General features: G+C 35.3%; 2 protein-coding genes across 2 annotated transcripts in view; both read right to left on the bottom strand.

Annotated features, from left to right (window-relative positions):
* Positions 1–2,145, bottom strand: part of LOC308265153 (complement factor H-like) — a gene marked incomplete at both ends in the record, with an annotated part of 57,421 nt that extends 55,276 nt beyond the window's left edge. The window contains 3 exons of the mRNA XM_080698746.1: positions 1,165–1,318; positions 1,363–1,626; positions 2,142–2,145. Of these exons, the coding sequence (XP_080554872.1) occupies positions 1,165–1,318; positions 1,363–1,626; positions 2,142–2,145 (422 nt within the window). The remainder of the gene's footprint in view (positions 1–1,164; positions 1,319–1,362; positions 1,627–2,141) is intronic.
* Positions 2,146–16,169: 14,024 nt separating this feature from the next.
* ASPM (assembly factor for spindle microtubules) overlaps positions 16,170–24,612 on the bottom strand; it is a gene marked incomplete at both ends in the record, with an annotated part of 53,836 nt that continues 45,393 nt past the window's right edge. The window contains 7 exon segments of the mRNA XM_080698745.1: positions 16,170–16,269; positions 19,360–19,526; positions 20,536–20,712; positions 21,881–22,035; positions 22,177–22,369; positions 22,549–22,740; positions 23,881–24,030. Of these exon segments, the coding sequence (XP_080554871.1) occupies positions 16,170–16,269; positions 19,360–19,526; positions 20,536–20,712; positions 21,881–22,035; positions 22,177–22,369; positions 22,549–22,740; positions 23,881–24,030 (1,134 nt within the window).

Below are 24,612 nucleotides of genomic sequence, written 5' to 3'. Positions count from 1 at the left end.
GGAGGTGTAGCATGGAGGTAAAAGGCCCCTGGGTTCCATACCCAGTACCACACACACACACACACACACACACACACACACACGAATAAAAATAAAACTTAAAAGAAGTTTTATCTTTCAAAAAGTATTAGACACACTTAAATATTAAAAAATATTATCAAATGATAGAACCAAAAAACATATCTGCCTTTATTTCCTAGGTAGGAGGCGCTCAAACACAGAAATTTTGTGCTATTGCAAAATATTCTTCAGGGCCTAGAGGCACTCAATCTAAATTTATTGGCTAGGTGAAAAGTTTGGGGAAATTATGAATGATATATTATTCATTTGCTATAAAATGGTGATAAAATATCGATCGCTTGGCTAGCTGAAATAGGAAAGCAAACTTTCTCTGAGGAAAAAATTTTTAATCTACTGAGAAAATTGATAGAATTAAAATTAATTACAAATTCAGAACTTGTTTTACTGATATCAGGAAGGGTGTCCAACAGAACAATGTCTCCGCTCTCAGAGAATATACCTTACATAGAACCACAGGAAAAGAGAAACCAATTGAAAAAGTTAAAGGTTGCATGTATTATATGTCAATTGAGCTTCAAATTTATATAATCTTCTCATTCTATTAACATAACTAATGGTGGTCTTCAAAACTTTTAAGGCCATAACAATATCAGTTGTAAATAAAAATGACATTTTTCTAGAAGAACTTAAAATTTCTATTGAAAATAAATCCAATTATTATATGATTTGAAGTTTCTTGCTCTCTATATTCACATACTTAATACCTTCACATCCAGCATTTTGATGAAACTCCTAAGCTAAAAAAGAGACTTCAATTTTATAATAACTACATGGGAAATGATCACATTGAATTATTGTTTTTAGAAACATCTATTAAAACATTTTCTTAAATTTTACATTAAATAAAATATGATGAATAATCGTATAGTAAAGGAACTAATTATATCCAAATAAACCAATTACATGTTTTAAACTGAAAAGTGTCAAAAGCCACTCAAACACTAAATTATAAATAGTTAATTAAATCGCATTTTCTAGACCAAATATTTATTCTCACTGTTGAAAAATATCGGCAAGTATTTTCTAAAAGAGTTACATGGAGATTTGTTTGTTTGTTTGTTTGTTTGTTTGTTTTAATCTTACCTTCGGCTGTACAAACAGTCCACAATATAAAGCAAATAATTTTCGCTGGCAGCCTCATGCTGTAGGGCTCTCAGGGGCGCCTTCACTAGCTGCGGGTGCTCACACAGCCAGTTGTCCCCCGTGAACAATCCTGGGCAGTGCAGGAAAGTCCTGGCTTCAGAAGGAAGTTAAAACACAGTTTGAGAAATAAGGGATTACTGATGCTCTGCCCATCAGAATATTTCGCAAAGTAAAGGGAAACCATAATCAATCGCGGGCCCCAGCGGAGGCGTCGAACTTTGATCCGCAGATTTTTGGTTTGTAGCACTCCTGCACAATGCAAATGCTGGGACCGGCCCTTAGATTTGTTCTGGTAAACCTGGCAGGCCCTCCTCGGGATGAGTGCGAGTCTCTTGGAAAGCATGAAGCAGCCGTGCATTTCATAAACTGCACTGCTGCAAACTCTGCTCTGTTGAACGTAAACTACAGAAGAGGAAAGAAATAGTGGAAAGTCTCTTAAAAGTCATTTATAGAGCTCCAGTGGGAGGCAGTGTTTCCTCAATAGACACCTAAGCAACTGAAGCAAATTGGTGGCAGTTATTACAGCCTTTGAACAGCTGCAAGAAACATGATTTAACCTCTATCCTGATTCTCAGTACATAGCCAGGTTGTTTCCTAATATAGAAACTGCATCTCTCCCCTCAGAAAAGACTACCATACATGTTTACTTGTTAAACTTCAAAAATTGATACAGAAACCAATACATAAATGTTTCATTGGGCATATAGGAGGACATTCTGGATTACCAGGAGGGAAAGAATGTCGCTGATCATGGACAAAAATTGTAATTGGAACTGTGGTCGAATCCACAACTGCTAGTCATGTGTCACACCACCAAAATGCTGCCGCATTAAGATGACAGTTCTCCCTCACTAGAGAAAGAGCAAGGCAAATAGTAAAACACTGTTCTAAATGTCCTCCACATTTACATTCATTACCCATGGGCGTTAATCCCAGAGGGGACTGCGGCCAAATGGTTTATGGCAAATGGATGTAACTCATATACTTAGTTTTGGTAAACTTGAATTTGTACATGTATGTGTGGACACTTTCTCTCATGCAGATTTTTGCCACAGCCAGAACCAGAGAAGCAGTAAAGGATGTGGTTCAGCATTTATTTGCCTGCTTTGCTCTTCTGGGAGCTCCTCGCTTTAAAAACAGATGATGCTCCTGCCTATACTTCAGCAGCTTCAAAAAATTTCTGTAAAATCTTTTCCATTAAGCCGGGCATGGTGGCGCACGCTTGTAATCCCAGCATTCGGGAGGCTGAGACAGAAGGATCGCAGTTCGCAGACAGCCTCAGCTACTTAGTGAGGCCCTCTGCAACTTAGTGAGACCTGGTTTCAAAAATAAAGAATAAAAAATAGGGCAGGGAGTATAGCTCGGCGGTCGAATGTCCCTGGGTTCCATCCCCAGATCTGAAAAAAAAAAAAAAATCTTTCCCATTAGACATATTACCAACATTCCCTATAATCCTCAGGGACAGGCCATCATGGAAAGAACACATCAAATGCTAACAACACAAATTCGTAAACTTCGAGGTCATGAATATAAATACAGTTCGCCACGTTCAGTTTTAAATTATGCTTTATTTGTTCTTGTCTTGCATGTATATATGAATGGAGACACAGTGATGATTTATATGTTAAAAATACAGCAAAATATTTGCATATATACTCTGACAGGTGCTTTAAGTCTATCTAAAATTTTATATTATAAATGCTACTGTAAAATTTTTTGATGTATAAATAAATTTATAGATAATTTAAAGTACATAAAAGAGTGAATTTATTCTGCAAACTTTTACCTTATTTGCAGTTGTTGAATATAAAATGCAACTCTACTACCCACATAAATATAATGCCCTTTACAATCTGTGTACTAGGTATTGGGAGGGAGGGAAATGGAGAAGAGGGGCTTCAAAGTATTCTATTTATTGTCAATGTCCATGTTGGAACATTCTCAGGAAATGAGGACTATGAGGACAGTGCATATGTAGATCATGAAATCAGGCAATATGTCTAAGACTTGAGATATAAATGTATACTAGAAATAAACTTCAAGCTTTAGAACGACTGTTAGGATAAAAACATGTGGGAGTTTGGAGGAATAAAAAATTACTGAGGCTTGATTTGAGAATGGTCTCAAGAACACTTGCATATTATGCTGTAGTGAAGAGGAAAAGCAAACATGAGCAAAGGCTGGCGTATTAGAGAGTTTACAATATCCTAGAATTAGCAAGAAGACCACTACTGGAGCAGTGGCTTTGCACAAGAAAGTTGTGAAAAATATAAGAAGGGCTTTGAATTCCAGATAAAAATTTCACAAATTATTTTACGGCTCATAAAGAATCTTTGGTAGATCTAACAATGAAAATGAGTGTCGGGAATATATTACCCAAGAGACATTGCTTTGGTGGTTGTGCCAGAACAAATGGAGGCAAAAGTGCCAAGAGTCATGGACACAAACAAAGTAGATTATTTAATGATTTCATAATGCAACAATTATACAGAATCTCAATGTGAAGAAAAAGAAGAAAAGTGATAATCATAGCCAATGCTCGGTTTCCTGGGAAGCTAGGGAATTTTAAGCCTCGGGGTTCCTCATTTGAATAGACATCATCAAGGATCTGAGAAGGACCCCACTGATGTTTTTGCATAGTAATAGATTTTTTAATTGAAAAGATGTCTTAATTACAAAAGAATAAGCTATGATTGTTCTCCACTCATTTTCCTCTATTTTACTTTGAATCTGTTGACTTTAGAGAGTCAGGCGTTTTAGAATATAACTAAGGAATTATGCACAGGACGGTATGTTGAGATTAGCCATGCAAGAGTAAGAAAGGCTTTTAGGGATATTTCTGTTATACATGGTTCAAGTCAGCTGGCATCAAGGCACAAAGATGCATGGGCTGAAGACACAGCACAGGTGACTATGTTCTACGTTGCCTGGCACCAGAAGAATAATCAAGATTGAAAAATATGGAGAAAGCCAGGTGCGGTGACACACACCTTTACTCTTAGCACTTGGGAGGCTGAGAATTTGAGGTTCCAGGCCAGCCTCAGCAAATTAGCGAAGCCCTCAGAAACTTGGTGAGATCTTGTTTCAAAATAAAATATTAAATAGAACATAGGGTATTGCTCAGAGGTAGAAACACCCCAATACTCCTAAGAAAATTCCCCTCCAAAAAAATCTAGCAAAAAAGTACTGAGGAACAATCAAAGATAAATAGAACGTAATTCAGTTTTATTGATACTTAGTAAGAATGGAAGCTTGCATTTGCTCCTGTCATAAGTGATATATGGACGTCAGTGAAGAAGTCACGTCTTTAAAATGAGAACATTGACAACAAGCTAGCTCACAATGTCTTAATTTGGTGTATTTAATATCAATCATGTCAAATAACCCTTTTTATGCCCTGAAATCTTGCTATTCATCATATCAAGGACACTTGGCAGAATTTTTCTAAAATTTGACAACAATCCTGGAGATTACAGATCATGAGCGGTGAATCTGAAATGACTTTCCTAGTATTTCAATAGCAAGTAACACATTTTAATCAAACATACTAAAGAAAGACTGAATAATTATTTTATCTATTCAAAATGTTATAAGACTGTCATGTGAAGAAACCATCAAGTAATCAGCCAAAAATATTTTAAAAGTTACCAGGTAATTTGTCTATAATTAATATGCATGTTATGTTTGTTTTTATGATATCTTTGTTGTCAATTTTTAATATAAATATTTATTTTCAAACTTAAATTTGTTTCCAATTTTTGTGGTCTTTTTCTTAGGGAAGTCTTTCCAAATTGTGTGTTGAACATTAAAAATTCTAATCTTCCCTGATTACAATGCAGTATTAAAAGTAATGTGTAAAGCTAAGTGTGGTGGCACACGCTGGCAATCCCAGCATTCAGGAGGCTGAGACCGGAGGACTGCGGTTCGCAGACAGTCTCAGCTACTTAGTGAGGCCCTCTGCAACTTAGTGAGACCCTGTTTCAAAATAAAGAATAAAAAATAGGACAGGGGGTGGAGCTTGGAGGTCAAATGCCCCTGGGTTCCATTCCCAGTTCCGCAAAAAAAAAGTAATTGGCAAACTGGGCAAGGTGGTATACACCTATAATCCCTGTATTTGGGAAGCTGAAATCAGATAATTACAGGTTTCAGGCCAGCCTCAGCATCTTAGTAAGACCCTCAACAACTTATGGAAACTATATTTTAAAATAAAAAAGGGGTCAGGAGTGTAGTTTGGAGGTAGAATTCTATGGATTCAATCATCAGTGCCCTTCTCCCCAAAGTAATGGGTAATAATTAATGAAATATACTATAAAATTTACAACAGTTAAGACCCTTTCTACGGTCCTAAAGACATATTTTAAACGAAAAATACCCTATACCACTAATGTTGCCTGAAACTACTCACTTCAAAGAATTTTTTACTATTTGTTTTCAGTGAGCAGTTACTAACTCTGGCTTCTGAACTCTTGCCCATGTGGCAGTTATTACTATTTAAATTTCAGATAATTAAAATAAAATTTCATCAAAAATCCAGCTTGTGACTCCTTCTGACCAACATAGAAAATAAGGACTGGATTTGAAATTCCACCTAAAACAAACTCTAAAAATAAATGTAAAAACTGAGAAAATACATGGAAAATTTTTTTGAAGATGCTGGATCGCAGACAACATAACACAGGGAACCCTGAGAAAGGGGGATCAAATGAGGCGAGCCCTGTCTTCCTCTTTTTATTATGCTGAGAGAATTCATTCCAAGGTTGAGGCTCCCAGGCAGGGTCAGAGACTCCCTATATTTAAGAGCTGCTGCTGAGATGTTCAGAGAGGGAAAAATTACAATCTTCACAAGTGCTGCAGAGGAGAGACCTGCAAAGAGAAACCCACGACAGTTCCCAGCATTTCCTTAGTATTCAGTTCAGTACTGACTGGTGTGGGAGTGCATGTGAGAATATGATTCGAGGCCAGGGAATATCCCACCTGGACGAAGTATCAGTGAGGATCCCCATGGGTCACCTGAGGACGCTTGTGTTTCCTGTTTCCACAGCAGATGATACAGTCAGAGGAGGCTCAACAGCTCTGTTTCAGTAGTTGGGAGTAGTTTTCTCTAAACTGAGCTCTGTACCATTCTCATCTAGTAAATATTAGAAGACCCAAAGTGGACACCCTACTTTCAAATAATGTAACTGCATAATAGAGCAATGCTCAGGAACATTTATAGAAAAAACTTGGGCGGGGATGGAGCACAGGGGAATTCTACCTCTGAACTACATTCATAGCTCTATTTTATTACTTTATTTTATTTATTATTTTTGTGGTTCTAGAGATGGAAACCAAGGGAATTCTACCTCTGAGCTACATCCCCTGCCCTCTTTTATTTTTTATTTGGAAACAGGGTCTCACTAAGTTGCTGAGAGCATTATTGAATTTCTGAGGCGGGCTTTGAACCTGTGATCATCCTGGCTCAGCTTCCCAAGTATTGGAATCACAAGTGTGTGCCACCATGCCCAGTTATTATTATTATTATTTTTTTGAAACAGGCTTCACTAAGTTGCTACGCTAAACGCAAACCTCGGAATCCCACTTGGAAGGCTGAGATAGGAGGATCACAGGTTCAAGGATAGCCTCGGAAATATATGGAGGCTCTGCACCCTATAACGAGATCTTTTTTCAAAACAAAAAATAAAAATAAAAAAGGGGGGCCAGGTGTTGTGGCACACGCTTATAATCCTAGCATTTAGGAGGCCGAGACAGGGGGATTGCGTTTTGGGGACAGCCTCAGCTACTTAGAGAGGCCTTTCACAAGTCAGTGAGACCCTATTTCAAAAAATAAAAAGAAGCCGGGCGTGGTGGTGCACACTTGTAATCCCCGCGCTTGGGAGGCTAAGACAGGAGTATCGCACGGATTCAAAGCCAGCCTCAGCTACTTAGTGAGGCTTTCAGCAACTTAGTGAGACCTTGTTTCCAGATAAAAAATATGAAAAAGGTCTGGGAGTATAGCCCGGAGGTAGAAAGCCTCTGGGTTCCACCCCCAGTACCACTAAAAAAATAAATAAATAAATAAAAATAAATAAATAAATGAATAAATAAGTAAAAAGAACAAAACATAGGGCTGGGTTATAGCTCAGAGGAATAATGCCCCTGGGTTCCATCCTACTGCAAAAATAAATAAATTAATTAATTAATAAAATTTAAAAATAAAAAATAAAAAGGGGGATAGAGGTATATCTTGGAGGTAAAATGTTTCTAGGTTCAATCACTAGTAAACACACACACACACACACACACACACACACACACACAAATTTAATGAGTTAAGACAGACATGGAAAGCCTGCAAAGAAGTAGGAACAGCAACTCATAAAAAAGACCAGAACATTATAACCACTATTATAACTATATTCTATGTGTTTCACTCTTCTTCGATTGTTTGGGAGAGTTTAAGAAGGATTAGAATTGGTTGTCCTTTAAAGTTAAGTAAAACACAGCTGTGAACACACTGGGTCTTGGGTTTGTTTTTATTGTAAGACTTTTTATTTTCTTTCTTAATTAATTAATTAATTAATTTAGCGGTACTAAGGATGGAACCCAGGGACATTCTACCTCTGAGCTACACCTCCAGTCCTATTTTTAATTTTTTATTTTGAAACGGGTCTCACTGAGTTGCACTAAGAAGCTGAGGCTGTCTGTGAATTGCGATCCTTCTGTGTCAGCCACCGATATGCTGGGATTACAAGTGTGTGCCAAGACTTTTTAAATTATTGACTCAAGCAAAACTTGGTGGCTCATGCCTGCAATTCCATACTTTGGAGACTGACACGTGAGGATCACAGGTTTGCAGCCAGCCTCACACACAATTATTGATTTAGTCTCCTTACTGATCTTTGATCTATTCATATTGTTCATTACGAAATAATGATTCAGTCTTGAGGTTGTATATATCTAGGGAATTCATCTATTTCTTCTAGGCTATCCAATTTATTAGTGTATGATTGTGCTTATGACTTTTTATTATCCTTTGTAGTTCTATTATCAATTATAATGCCCTTTTTTGTCTCTGATTTTACACATTTGAGTCTTTCATCTTCATCGTCTAGTGAAGGGTTTGTAACTTTTTCTATCTTTCAGATAAGTTTTTTCTAGATTTTTCTGGTTTCTATTTCATTTTTTTTCTGCTCTGATATTTTTTATCTAATGCTTTCTGCTAAATTGGGTCTTTGTTATCTATTTTTTCTAGTTCTTTGAGGTGCTATATAACATTATTTGAGCTCATTTTATTTTTTTTCATACAAGCATTTATCACTATAAATGTCCCTCTTAGAATTACTTTTGCTATATCTCTTAAGTTTGGGTATACTTTTCTGTTTTTGTTTAAGGTATTTTTTGGTTTTCTCTTTTTATACTTTTATTAGTACATTATAGTCTCACATCATCATGTAGTTCACAGTGATAGTGACACACATGTGCATAGCACTTGGTGAGCTCTTCCCTATCTCCCTCTCCCTCCTTCCTCCCCATACAGGGTATGGAGATTGACATTGGTATTTTTATATATGTATATACTGTCAATGGAAGTGATTTCTTCACTGATTCTTTCTATTCCCCACCTCCCCCTCCCTGGATTCCTGGCTCCATTGGAGTTTCTACTCTATTACCAGAGTCTCTGTTGTATCCAAATTACTTCCTAGCTTCTGTATATGAAAGAAAATATATCAATCACCCTTTACTTTCTGTGACTGGCTAATTCACTTAACATAATGTTCTTCAGGTCCATCCATTTTCCTGCAAGTGACATAATTTTGTTCTTCTTTATTGCAGAGTAAAATTCCATTGTTTGTACATCCCATAATTTCAACAGATGAATAGATTACAAAATTATGAACCAACTTAGATTGGAGCCATAATTTGGCTATGTGAAGACTGAATGATACACTTTTGAATGAGGACTGGATCATGGAGGAAATCAGGGGAGAAATCAAAAAAATCTTAGAATTAAATAAAATTAGAGACATATCAACATCTATTGGACACTTTGTAGGCAGTTTTAAGAGCAAAATTTAAAGCACTGAGTGCCCACATAAGAAAAACAGAAAGTCACCAAATAAACAACCCAATGATGCACCTCAGGGACCTCACAAAACAAAAAGAGACTAGTCCTGAAGCCAGTGGAAGGCAGGAAATAATAAAAATTAGAGCCAAAAATCAATTAAATAAAGAACAACAAAAAATTCAAACGACCAACAAAACTAAATCCTTTGCTGACCTAAGCAAAAAAATAAATCTATCCAAATTGTTAAAATCAGAAATGAAAAAGGACATATCACCACAGACAGTGGGGAAATACACAGGATCTTCAGAAACGCAGGATCTTCTGTTTTGAAATTTAAATTCCAATAAACAGGAAAACAGATGCAATCAATAGATTTCTGGACACATACAACCTACTAAAATTGAACCAAGGAAATATAGAAAACCTAAACAGTGCAGTAGCAAGCAAAGAGATAGAAACAGCCACAAAAAAGCTTTCCATCAAGGAAAAGCCCAGTTCCATATGGATTCCTTGCTAAATTCGACAATACTGTTACAAAATAACTAAATCCAATATTTTGCAAGTAATGCCATGAAATTGAATGAAATAGAAATCCTTCCAAACTTCTTCTATGGGGCTAGTGTAACTTTAATACCAAAATGAAATAAAGATCCCTCAAGAAAATAAAATTACAGACCATTGGTCTAGATGAACATAGACTAAAAAACACTAGTGATACACATTCAAATCCATTATCAAGAAAATTGCACGCCACAACCAAGTTGGTTTCAATTCCAAGGATGCAAGGCTAGTTCATGATATGTAAATCAACAAACATTATTTAGCACATAAATCAAACTAAGGACAAAAATTACATCATCATTTCAATAGCTACAGAATGTCCAACACCCATTCATGTTAAAAACACTACAGAAGCCAGGTATGGTGGTGCATGCTTGTGATCCCAGGACTTGGGAGACTGAGACAGGAGGATTCAGGTTCACAGACAGCCTCAGCTACTTAGTGAGGGCCTCCACAACATAGTGAGACCCTGTTTCAAAATAAAATATATGAGCTGAGGATGTAGCTCAGAGGTAGAATGCCCGTGGGTTCAATCCCCAGTACCAAAAAAAAAAAAAAAAAAAAAATCTACAGAAGATTGGAATAGCAGGAATTCACTTCAACATCATTGAAACATTATACAATAAAACCAAAGCCAATAGCATATTGAATGGGGGAAAAAACCTGGGGAATTTCCATTAAAATTAGGAACAAGACAAGAATGCCTACTATCACCACTCCTTTTCTTTTCTTTTCTTTTTTTTATATTAATAATCACTTTATTAGTGCATTCTAATCATATATCTCAATGAGGTACAAGATGGTAGAGGCACACATGCACACACTCCTTTTAAATATTCGATTTTCTCTTGATTTTCTTAACTCATGGGTTGATTAGGAGCATGTTTTATTTCCACACATATGTTCCATATATTCTATGATGTCTCTTGGTTTTGATTTCTAATTTTATGCCATTTTCACTAGAAAAGATAACTGATAGGGTCAACCTTCATAAATTTACTAAGAATTGCTTTGTGATCCAACACAGGATCTACCCAAAAAGATGTGTTAAATGTACTTGACAAAAAGTGTATTCTGTTGCTGTAGGATGGAATGTTTGGGATGTAAAAAGTAGATACATGCGATCTTCATTTCTAGATGACCTGTCCAATGTTGAGAGGGGCCACTGATGTTCCCTACATTACATTTTGCAGTTCATTTCTCCCTTCTGATATGTAATAAGTGACTTATGCTGGATGTGCTGCCACGTGCCTGTAATCCCAGCATTTGGGAGGTTGAGACAGGGAAATCACAGGTTTGAGGCCAGCATGTGGTAACATAAGTCCCTGTTTCACAACTAAAAATTGAAAACAGGGCTGAGGGAGTAGCTCAGCAGTAGAACACCCTTAGGTTCAATCCTCACTACCATGCAAAACTACATACACATATATATGCTTTGATGTTTAGTGCGCATATATTTACAATTGTTATAACCTCTTGATAAATTTATCTCTCTATTATATATAATGCTCTTTCTCTTTTTTACATTTTTGACTTAGGATCTACTTTGTCTGAGATAGTTATCCCTGTTCTGATATTCATTTTTATGAAGTATCCATTTCTGTCCTTCTCTTTTTTGAATGTCCATTATAATTCTTAATGGCGCATTTTAATCATACATCTTAATGAGGAACAGGATGGCAGAGGCATACATGCACAATTACTCACTGAGCCCTTCCACAATTCCCACCCCACTCCCTCCTCCCTCTTTCCTTCTCATGCTCTGCTTAGTGATGGACTTTGATATGTTGTGAACGTACATCATGTGCACTAGGGTGCTTTTTCTTTTCTCCCTTCCCATCTCCCTCAGTTTGCTCGCTTTCTTTACTCATCTAAGGTTTCTCCTCCTTTGTCTAGAGTTTCTCCTATTTCCCATTTTCTCCCTAGTTTATGCATATGAGAGCATCTGACTCTTTTTTCAGTGACTAATTTCACTTAGCATAATGTTCTCAGTTCCATTCATTTCTCTGTAAATGATGTAATTGTGTTTTATGGCTGAGTAAAATATGAACAACCTTTTAAATGCCTTCACAAAACACATACAAAGCATTTTAGAAGAAGAAAATTGCAGTAGCTAAAATTGACAAAAAGTTAAGATGAATTGTTTACAACGAGTATCCACAAATCAGCTATTAGGAGGCATAGAGCAAAACAAAATGCTAATCAGATACAATTCAGGAAATCACAGAAATCTGAACATCTAAGGAAATACACAAAGAGACATACAAGCTTAGTAAGAACGAGGGGATTGCAAGTAAGTAAAAACTGGATCTCCCTTTATGAACAGATCTCACTTTATGAAAAGCAGCGTGGCCAGAAGAACAACGAATAGCAGGAAATGTTGGTGGGGATGATAGGAATTGACAATTCACATCCTTCTGGAGACAGCATACTTCGAAACCATTCTGCAAAGTAATCTGCCAGTACACACTCACAGATGTACATACGAGAATTGATGCAACAGTCCCACCAGTGAGTGAATTCAGGCAAGAGACATCTCAGGGAGAGATGATTACATGAGAGTATGGATGTCAGAATTAAGGGTGTTAGGAAGACACAGAATGCCCATCATCGGAAGAGTAGGTAAATAGAGAATATGCAATGCCATTCAGCGGTTAAAAGCAACTCAATAGGTCAAGCAAAGTGGAACTATATTTGCACAGTACAAAACATAAAATAAGATAAAATCTATAAGTTTTCATTAATGTTAATGTGAAACACATACACAAAGCAAGTCACATTCAACACAGGTATATTGTATATTTAAGGCTGTGTCAAAACATTATCCTGTGGGGATGGAATTCAGGATCAGGGATAAAAGATAAAATGTATGAATAAAAGAAAAGCGAGGACTTTCATAGGCCAATACTGATTGCATATCATGAAATGAGAAACACAGTCAACTTGTTCCTTTCCCTGGGTTTCCCAGTGGGCGTGTGCTAAAGCTTTAGAACATGAGATCATGGTCCTTGTCTAGAAACAGCTTGCCTTATTTGGTTGTGTAAAATGAGACTAGAACCACGTAAAAGAAACTTAGCCGGAATAGTGTGATGTCATCACAATATAGATAATACACAATTCTCTCAGCTTGTATTTTCCATTTAATCAGAAAAATAAACAAAGGAAACTATTCAGCTCCAAATTATCCTATTGTAGATATAAGTATCAAATGAGATGAATTATATTTATTTTCACAAACTGAACATAACACAAAACACAAAACCGAATATACCAGAACCTTTAAACCCTCTTTCTAGCAGGGCGTGGTGATGCAATCCTAGCCTTCGTGAGGCAGAGAATAAAGGATCATGGTTCCTGGACAGCCGTAGCTACTTAGCAAAGTGCTACCTAACTCAGTGAGACTCCGTTTCAAAAACTAAAAAGACTAAAAAACAGGGCCAGGGGTGTAGCTCAGAGGTATAATTCCCCAGGTACCGCAAATCAGTTATAATAGTAATAATAATATTAATAATAATAAACAACCCTCTTTCTAATATATAGTAATAATAATAATAATAATAAACATCACCCTTTCTAAGTCACTGTATCCACTTTATTTCTAATAGTATAGATAAGTTTTACTTGTTTTTTTACTACACAAATAGCAGTAGCTATTTATTTGGTATTATTCTGTATTATTTATATATTACTTATTCTTTATTATTTATGCCTGATTACTTTGTTCTGTATTTGGCTTATGAGATCCATCCATGTACTGGGATGTAGTAGAGGGTTTCTTTTTAAAATAATATTTCATTCTGTGAATAAACCACAAATCCATCCATTCTGCTCTTCTTGGTAACTTGGAAGATTTATGGCTTAAGAAAATAATATGGCATTTGGCTATTTCCAAAGATTTTGAAAAAGTTATTTTGTCTGAAAATTTTCAAATAGAACCTCTACCTGGATTCCCTCATTAACATTTTACAATAATTTTCTTTTAATGTCTTAAATGCTTCAATTAAAATAATTTTTAACACTATATTTCCATAGATCTTATTTACTTGCATTACTGAAACTTCGTATCCTTAGATCAACACCTATTTTCCCCCTCCCAAGTCCCTGCAACCACCATACTAATCTCTGCTGTACTTGGCTATTTTAGATTCCACCTGTGAGAACATGGAGTATTTTTCTATTTCTGGCTCTGTCACTCAGCATAATATGCTAGTCCATCCCTTTTGTCATACATTTTGGGATATACTTTGTCTTCAAGGCTGTATAGTAGACATTGACTGTACACACCACTGTTCTTTCTTCATTCATCTCTCAATGGACATTCAGGTTGTCTCCACATCTTGGCTATTGTGGATGCTACAATGAACATAACAGGGCACATGTGTGTGTGAAATCTGCATTTCAACTCCTTTGAATATACCTGTAGAAGTGGAATGGCTGGATCAAATATCCATTCTACTTTTGATGTTTTTAGAAACCTCCATACTATTTTGTATAGGTCTGTACTAATTTACCCTTCCACTGACAGTGCATGAGGGAGGACTCCCTTTTTTCCACATCCCCACCAACAGTTGTTCTGTTTGTTGATAATATCTATCCTACCAGCTATCAGGTGGTATTTCGTTGTAGTTTTGACTTTTATTCCCCCCCGAAAATTATTGATGACTGACTACCTTTTCATATACCTGTTGGCTGTTTGCTTGTCTTCTTTGAAGAAATGACTTCTCAAGAATTTTGCCCTTTTTAGTCAGGGTATGTATTTGCTACTGAGTTGTAGGAGTCCATCAACCATTTTGGACAATAACACCTTATCACATACATAGTCTTCAAATGTTTTCTCCCACACTGTGTGTTGTCTCTGGACCTAATGTGTCCATTGCTGTGCAGAAAGATCTTGGTTTGCTCTATTAACATTTGTCCAGTTTTGCTTTTGTTTCTTGGGCACTGATTGGGGTCAACGCCAAGAACTCACTGCCAAGACCAATGTTTGGCCGTTTTCTTCATAGTTTTCTTTTTATTGTTTCATATTTTAAATTTGTACCTCTATTTGTGTTGATGTTTGTAGATTACGTGATGACCTGAGATAAGGTTCTTTCTTCTTTTACCTCTGTGGATAAGTTTATTCTTAAGTATTTTTATGAAATTTTAAATAAAATCGATTTCTTAAATTTCTTCTCTGATTAGTCATTGTTAATGTGTAGAAATGCCATAGATCTTTATGTTGATTTTGTATCTTACCACTTTACTGAATTATCTTATTCCAGCAAAGTTTTTTTTGGAATCGATAGTGGTCTACATGTAAGATTCTGTTATCTATAAACAAGAAAATAAGAATATATTCTGCACTATACTCTCCTAATATATATGTAAAAAAATAAATAAGTAAATTAGTAAATTTCAATATATCCTATAACACATCAATATATTTAGGTCTATCCAAACTAAATAATTATACAATTTGACTATTTACTTTTAATCCTTTAGCTGTTTTAATGAATTTATACGAAAATATCTTTCTCTACCTATTACTGACTTATTTCAAAGGGTTAAAATTTTTTCTGACATGCATACAGAGACAAACTTTGGAATCCTTTCAGATTTCAAACCCATAAGAATTAGGCTTCAGTGACCATAGAACCACAAAGAAACTGGTAATTGTGACCTGATGCTAAGAAGAAAATTCTTTCCAAAATTGAATCAATTTTAAGTCTATGATATGTAAATGGACAATAGTTTTCTATTAAAATGATACTATGTTCTTTCCACTTCAGTTTATAACAGCATTCAGGTCAAAGTTAAAGGCTTTAGTGTGTAAAGTGGCAGCTGCACTCTCTCATTTCCCTAGAGAAACTCACTCAACTATCTGGATATTTCAGTCTGTAAAGGGTACCGATAAGGATGCTATTCATAGACATTTGGAAGATGCTAGACATAGATATTTGTGGGAATACTTTTTATTCTTCTCACTTCTAAGTGAGTACACAGAATCTTCAATTTCCATCATCTGTTTTTAAAAAATGCCTCAACTTATCTATAAAACAGGTAGTAATACATCTTTCCCTTTAAGAATCTGATTATGTTCAAACATATCTTACTTTAATGTAAGAGATATGAAAAAGAATATTATAATCATCTTAACATATTAAGAAACCAGAATATCAAATACAGCTATTATTTATGTATTAAATAAAAGATTAATAGTTTATTTGTAACATATACATTTCTACTTTTAATATAAAGCCAGATATTAGAAGTTTTACAGAAAAATCAAAAACCTCTTTACATATTCATGATTAGCTTCAATATTTTTTTACATTGTATACACTGAAAATGTTTATATTTACTAATATGGAATGCCAAGTGTATCCATCACCATTTGAATAGCTTGAAGAGAATTTGTGATTTCTATACTGTCTCTTCTTAAAACCCAATCTGGCTTCAGTCTGTTAAAAAAAAAAAAAGCATGGCATTAATATAGTACTTCTCTTTAAAATGTAACTTCACTGTTTTGTCTTCAAATATGACTACTCCTAAATACATCATTTCCTTTAATCACTCTCAATGATGTGGAAAAGCATCATAGTATTGCCAATTACTAGTTGTAGACTATTTCCTAAAAAGTGATATGCTGACTTCTTTGAACCTTATGCTACTTAGTTTTACTAATGCTTTTGGTCCGAGACTAAACTTCCAATCATGTTTGCCCCAAATTAGCGTTCTCCCACACCCTGTTACCATTCTCAGTCATGTAAAAAACCCACATGGACTAAAAGCCAACAGCAACTTGGAGGCAGTGTTTGTTCCCCTTTCCTTCTGTTTTTCTCAACAAGCATTCTTACGAGGTCACATTCTATTTTTCTTTATCAGAAAGTATACCACCCTGAAATCTCGATTTGTGAATTCCACCCTCCAGTCACCACTTCTGATTCATCCCAGTCATCTGCTTTAATAGTTACTGAATCGATTCTCTTACCCACACACATCTTCAGTTTGCTTGACTTCAGCATGCACCCAGCATCCATCAAATGACATTTTCACCTTCCCCTTAACTAGCCTGGCCTCATCAATATAATCTCCTTTGTAAAGGCTATTAACTCTGTTTTTCTCTCCTATTAAGCTTGTCTGAAAAATCCTATTTGTGCCCCAAATTGAATAAAAGTGTCTGCTTTCTCCATTTCTATACAGATGGATATTGTTAAAGAAACATTACACAAACAGGCTGATATTTTATGTCAATTGCAGACCTGAAATGGACATTTGAAATTTCCTGGCATGCTCCCCTCTCTCCAAGATGACTTTTTTATTCCTTTTTAGAACACCCTTTGCACACCCTTTAGCTGCTTCTGAGTTGTTGATTCTATAATCCCATACCTCATTGAGAAAATGCTGTCAGAGCTCATGTATCTTCTCACATAAATCTCTACCACATATATTTCTATTTTCTTATTCTTTCCTGCCCCAAATTCAAATATCTCACCATCGATGAGTGAGTAATATGTAGTCTATCCATACAATGGAATGGTTGTCAATGACATAAAGTTAAATTCGAATCCATAATCGCATTCATATCCTGGCCTCAAGTGCTATATATCCTGAAATAATGATAGCACAATGTATATTTTTACAATGGTCCTTTTGTTCAACCATAGGCCTTATTTTCCAGTGGTTTATTTACTTTTTTTTTTGGCGTGTGTGTGTGTGTGTGTGTGTGTGTGTGTGTGTGTGTGTGTGGTACTGGGGTCCTAGAAGCCCTTCTAACTCTGGGCTGCACTCCCAGACCTATTTTATTTTTGGAAACAGGGTCTCTGAAGCCAGCGTGGCTGGCTTTGAACCTGCGTGATCCTCCTGTCTCTGCCTCCCAAGCGCGGGGATTACGAGCGTGTGCCACCACACCCGGCGAAGCATTTTTTTCTTATTAATGTCATAGGTTTCTCAGGCTTATCCAAAACAGAACCCATGACTCAAAACTTCCACCCACTGTGTCGAATCTTTTCTCAACTCTTGCCTTTACTGTTCATCCTTCCTAACTCAGCTTACATAGTACATACCAGAGATGGTTTCTTAGCCATCCTCTTTTAACAGAAATCCTAGTTACTCTTTAGCTTAGTAAGTGTAACAATATTTTTAACTCAGTTTGTTCATTGTCATTCTCCTGAACTACAGAACACTTATACTGTACCATAACCACAAAATTTCAGCACTTTTTAGTCCAGGATCCAGCTCTATACCATTTCTACAAACTGAGAAATGAGAGAGGGGTCTGTCTGGTTTACCATGTAAGCAAACACCCATTAAAAAAAAAAAAGAGCTAAAGCAATATATCTTAAACTAGATGAACCACAACTATCTCTCCAGATATTCAGCAGACTAAATGGTGGCCTGAAAAAAATTTTCCATGTCTAGTAAAAGAACCTGCTACTTTATTTAGAAAAAGGTTTTACATATATATTTAGGTAAAGGATCTTTAGATAAGTTCATTCTGGATTATCTGTGCTGGCCTTAAATCTAATGATAAATGTCTAAAGGATTACTTTCTACAGCCTTCAGAGAAAGTATGACCCTGCCAGTCAGCACCTTAACTGTGAACTTCTAGTCTCTACAACTGTGAAAGTATAAGTGTCTGTTGTGCAAAGTCACCAAGTTTGCGGGAATAGTTATGGCAGCCCACAAAAACTAATACTAAGTCCATAAAATCTTCACTAGAAGGAGAAATGTCAAGATTCAAGGTCATTTTGATAGATCCTAAACTGCATAGTTTGTCCTTGACATGGAAAGTAAAAGTGTTATAACAAAATTATAATAAGCTTCTTAGTATTAGCTCTTAAAATATTTTTAAAGATTGACCAACCCATGTATTTTTTTATTTGTATGTATGTATGTATTTATTTATTTATTTATATATTGTGGTACTAGGGGCAGAACCCAGGGGCATTCTTCCTTTGAGCTATGCCCTCAGCCCTATTTTTTATTCCTTATTTTGAAACAGGGTCTCACTGAGTTTCGAAGGGCCTCACTTAGTAACTGAGGCTGTCTGCGAACTATTATCCTCCTGTCTCAGCCTCCCAAATGCTGGAATTACAAGCGTGCACCACCAAGCCTGGCTGCTCTTAAAATATTTAACTTAAGCCGGGCATGGTGGCACAGACTTGTAATCCCCCATGCTTGGGAGGTGGAGACAGGAGGATCACGCAGGTTCGAAGCCAGCCGTACTGGCTTAAGAGACCCTGTTTCCAAATAAAAAATAGGTCTGGGAGTATAGCCTGGAGGTAAAAGGGTTTCCAGAAACCCCAGTACCACCAAAAAAACAAAACAAAACAAAACAAAAAACTAAAAAAGAATTTGTTGAATACTAAGAATCTAAAATATAACCTCATTATTTGCTGAAGTTACCTTCTTTAGATTTGCTAAGTATTCTAAACTTATTCATATTTTTTCTCCATTGCTAAGTATAGCATCTTGCTTATGGTATTAATAAATATTTATTAAAATGAATCAATGGTGAAAAAAATTTTATCATCCACTTAACTGCTTACCTTGAAACCATTCTGGTTCTGACAGGTGTTTCTGGAATAAGGAGGGTGCCTACAGAATAATTCTTTTGTTTAGAAAGTATTCTTTCAGTATTTATTTTATGTTTACGAGCCGTAAGTTTGTAGAGACTATAAATACGGTCAACAACTTTGGAATTACTTCGTACATCCTGAAAAAGAAAAGATACTTTTAGAATTCATACTAGTAAAAATTAAATTTCTCTCTCTCCTAGAATAGCAAAATCAGTCATCTAAACACAATGCTGTGAGCTTCTGAGTTTTTAACACTTGAGAACAAAGCTCTCCACATTCAGCAGGTAGACTGATTTAAGTTGCAAACTAATTGGCAATACAATTATAAAGAGAACTATTCAAAACTTGTAACTTTAACTCCATACTTAGTAAAAAAAACTTAGTCAATCATATGCAATTACCAAGTCATGTGAATTTTACCTCTTCAAAGTTTACCTCTCATTGGCACAATGCTAGGCCACGTAAATCTCTTGCCTAGACCACTACATGTCTACTTTGCCTCCTTCCTTAATGGTCTCCCTCTGTCTACACAGGCTCTCTCAAATTCACCAATCAATAGCCAGAGTGATGTGAAAACTTGACTGGAAAATATCATTCTCTTGCTTAAAAATTCCTCGGTGGTTTCCCACTGTTATCAGGATAAAGGTCCAATTGGGTCACAGGCTATGGCTCCTCCTGTTGATCATGGTATTGGGAGAAAGGAACTCATAGGTCTAGCCACAGAAAAGCCTGAAACATGTTTACATGTTACAACAGGATAAAGAATTCTATATATCTGGTTTCTTATCTTGTTAGGGATATCTGTTATGCTTCCTAGTAAATAAAAAATTTCTTTCTTTCTACTTATTGCTGCAATAAGTTCTACTTTCTACATTCAGGATTCGGTTTCTTTAATGTCAGAAAGAAACAACTTATACACATACTACATACACACACACACACACACACACACACACACACACACCATGTATATTTACTTATTCATATACAGATTGAATTTATTTTATCAATACAAAAAGCAGGATTTAACACATACAAAATCCTATTTTAGTTTCATAACTATAAAGGGAAAACATAAATGTCATACAGATAATACAGATAATACAGAAAAATAACTTCAAAGAAAAGTAACTGACAAATACTTACAGAAGCTCGATTTGTTGTCTTCAACAAAATAGCCAACAAACAACAAGTTTTTGTGAAAATGCTTCTACTCTTTTCTGCAACTTTGTCACCAGGCTTTTCTTGGTACATCTGCAAAAGCTCCAGTAGCGTGTCTATACAATTCTCTACATCATAAACTGCTGAAGTAGTTTTCTCATACTTGAAAATAGAAATAAATCAAGTCATAATTAACACAAACATTTAGAAATAGCCCAAGAAGAAAAAAAAATTAGAGCTATGATCTCTGAAGTATCTGAAACAGGTAAAGAGGACTTCAAAAAATATCTTTTTGTTACTATAGCCATTTCTAGATCATCTTAATCTTTTTCTTTGCCACCTACTTCTAAAGTTCCATGTAAAATGACTCAAAAGCTCTAAGAGTCTCTAAAAAAGAATATCATGAAGTAAATAAAAGGCAAGATAAGTTCATTTTAGTAAGAATCAAAGAGAATTTATCTATTATAATTAATCATAGCTTAACATAATAAAAAGCAAAATCTAACCAATCCTATTTTACATGTTTGTTGAGAGAAAAGTGAAAAAATTAAACAATAGAGAAGATGCTAGTTAGTCTAAGAACGATTTTTCATGCCTGATTTACCTACTGATATCTAGATTTATAGTGAAATTTGCAATGGTAACAATAATCATATTAAATACAAAAAATAAAATATCAATAGCTAACATCTGTATTGATTCATAAGAATTCATAATATTCTTATGAATCAAGCACTTTATTAACTCATTTAATCTTCACCACATTTTGAGATGAATACTATTACTATACCCATTTTACAGTTAAGAAAGTGAAGCTCTACAGAGGGGCACAGTAACCTATAGTAACCCACAGAGCTGGGATTCACATGCAGGTAGCTTGGTATCAACATAAAAATATCAGTGCTCTAAGTTGTGGTCAGAGGGGCGGGTAGGGAAAGGAAAGGTAAATCTCTCATCTGAATACCACTGACTGCATGCAACTTCTATAAGAATTGTTATTCCTTTTCTATAAAACAGGAATGATATAAGTACTTTAGAAAACTATCATAAGGATTAAATTAAATGATGCATGAAAAATACTACCACGAATGTAATCTCAATCAATATTACTAATATTATAAAGGAAAAAGAAATAAAATCATTAAAAATATCCGCACTTCTATTTATAGTTATAGTAATAGATCAAACATTTTTCCCAACCAAGATTCTTCACCTAAATGAATTGTAACTTACAGGCCTAATTTCAACTGATAGGCGGGCATACATTTAATCTGCAGTATTTATTATGCTTCTTGACCAGTGACTATATTATATTAAAATGGAAAAATACCTTAACGACATTAAGCAAGACTTGTACAGCATATCTGATGACTTCCATACAAGGAACACTACGATTACAGCTTCGGATCAAAACAAATATTTTAGAAATAGCTCCACTCTCAGCCATGTTTTCACAACAAAGTGGAGACAATCTAGTAACCACCTCTGAAAGGGGGGGAAAAACAGAAGTGAATTTATAGTAACAAAATGAAGTTTTAGCTAACATGTACTATTATACGCTTTAAACATTTAAAGGCAAAAATGCATTCCTAATGTTAATACATGATATTCTTAGAACAAACTAACCAAGGTGATTTAAGGCCTCAAGAATGCCAGAAAGATGTTTGCATGTTAAAAGATAATGGAGAGCAAGTGTGGTTCTCCTGTAGAGTTTGTCTTCTTCTCGAATCTCCCTGTTAACAACTTGAAGACTTAGTCGTATAGCCTTCATTTTCGTGCAGTCATGCTTCTTCCTCCAAGAGTAGCCTCTCCATAATGCCTTCAGGAGATAAAACACAACACCTTTAACATTACAGCCAGCAATGGTTTGAGTTATATCTACATCTATTTCTAAAATGTAAATATTTTCAGTAAATTTATATGATATGATCAGATATATTTCAACTAAAACTTTAATTCAGGTTGAACCTTAGAATAAAACACAGAATTTTCACTTACCTGAATTTTAGCGATTCTATTATTAAACTTTTTCTGTCTTTTGCAAAGGAGAAAATGGCGTACGGCTTTCTGTATTACCAGTGCAGCTCTATTTTGCTGGTTTTGCTGTTCTTGAATTTCATGCTCAGTTCTTAGGATGCTATGACTTTTCTCAGTAAACCTCTTCTGTTGTAATCTTGCTCGAAACCATCTCTGTTTAAAATATGTGAAAACTTTTTCATTTTTACTCCAGGCTCCAAGAAAACACACACACACACACACACACACACACACACACACACACACACGTATTTTGTATTTATATGCAAAATGTATTTATATGCACTAAATCAGGCTAGCATTCTTCACACCTATGTGAAATTTATATGCTCTTTGAATTCTAAGAGCAGAGAGGTGATAGCTGTGCGAAGTGACAAATTTTAATTTTGGCTCCCTCTTCTAAAATCTAAAGAAGAAATATCAAAATATCTTTTACCTTTCCCTAGTGGCATCATTTACTCTCCCACCTAGTGCAAACCCTTCCAGTCAATGTTGAATATATGTGTGAATATGTGTGGGTGGGTGTGTATTTAATCCCACACTGTATTGCTTTCAAGTTTATAAAAATTCTATCAAACTGTGCATCATTCTGCAAAATGATTTTCACTAAATATTTTATTTGGAAATATAAGTGTATAAATATCTAGAATGCTTAACTCCAATAAAGCATAATAAAAAAGAACATGCAGTAAAAAAGTTAGCAAAGTATATAAAAAACACAAATTTTAATAACTGCTAGCAATGAAGTAAATTCAAAACAAAAATAACATAGCATTTCCCATTCATTAGAATGGCAAAAACCAGAATGTCTTCCAATGCTACTGTTGGCAGGGAAACAGGGACCCTCAGACTTTAGTAGATAAGCACAATTACATCCGAGGATAATTCACAGCATTATTCCTGTGCCATAAAATAGCAACCAATTTCTAACACATGATCCTAATAGCTATATGCTGAAAGTTTAAATGTTATGTGACCTTGCATACGTTTTTGGAAATTATCCATTATATCTCAAAATTTTCTAACAGAAATCTTTTTTTTTATATATATATATATATTTTGCTGTACTGGGGATGGAACCCAGGGGCATTTTACCTCTGAGCTATACACCCAGCCTTATTTTTTATTCTTTATTTGGAAACAGGATCTCACTGAGTTTCAAGGGGCCTCACTAAGTAGCTGAGGCTGTCTACGAACCCAGATCCTCCTGTCTCAGCCTCCCAAATGCTGGGATTACAAGCGTGCGCCACCACACCCGGCCACAGGAAATCATTTTACTGCCAAGAAGCTAACCTGAATACAGATGGCTGAATTAACCTGCTTATTAGCATTCTTCACAGCCACGTGACGTTTATACGCTTTCTGAATTCTAAGAGCAGACAGGTGGTGAAATGCAGCTGCTGTGAAGCGAAGTAACCGAATTCTGGCTGTCTGTTCCAAAGTCTAAAGGACAGAGAGAAAAAAACAGTACAATAGTAATAATCAGGTATTTGACTCTTTACGATAATCAATCAGCACTTTCTTCGGGGTATAACTACAATATTATATCACATAATCCTATAAAAAATAAACTTAAATATTAGTTATTTCCATTTAATTCAAAGTGACTAAAATTCCTTATTATATAGTATTTCTAATTAGCTAACTCATAACTCAAGTTATAGAAACTCAGGGTACTTTACTAAAGAATTATAGCATTTCATTTGAATAGATTACCCAATAAGAGCTAGTTAAGGCCTTATAATTATGATGAGAAGGGTATTAACCTCAAAAAAGGTTACAGTATTCCAAACAGAAATGTTAGAGATGGTGATATTAAGTTTGACAAAATTGTGTAAATTAATTTATCCAGTCATAGTGTAGCACAAATCCCGAAAGAGTGAGACTCCATTGGTATAAGCTTTCTGCAGTGACCTTTAGCTTTAGACTTCTAATTAACATTTAATGAACAAAATACAAAGTAATTCTTTTTTTAACTTCAAATCTGGTTATTTTGTGTAGCCAATATTTCACATACTGGTGGCC

The sequence above is a fragment of the Muscardinus avellanarius genome (genome assembly GCF_963383645.1).
Source record: "Muscardinus avellanarius genome assembly, chromosome: 7".
Taxonomy (NCBI): domain Eukaryota; kingdom Metazoa; phylum Chordata; class Mammalia; order Rodentia; family Gliridae; genus Muscardinus; species Muscardinus avellanarius.
The sequence above is the reverse complement of the archived record's forward strand: the minus strand, read 5'-3'. Positions and strand labels throughout refer to the sequence as shown.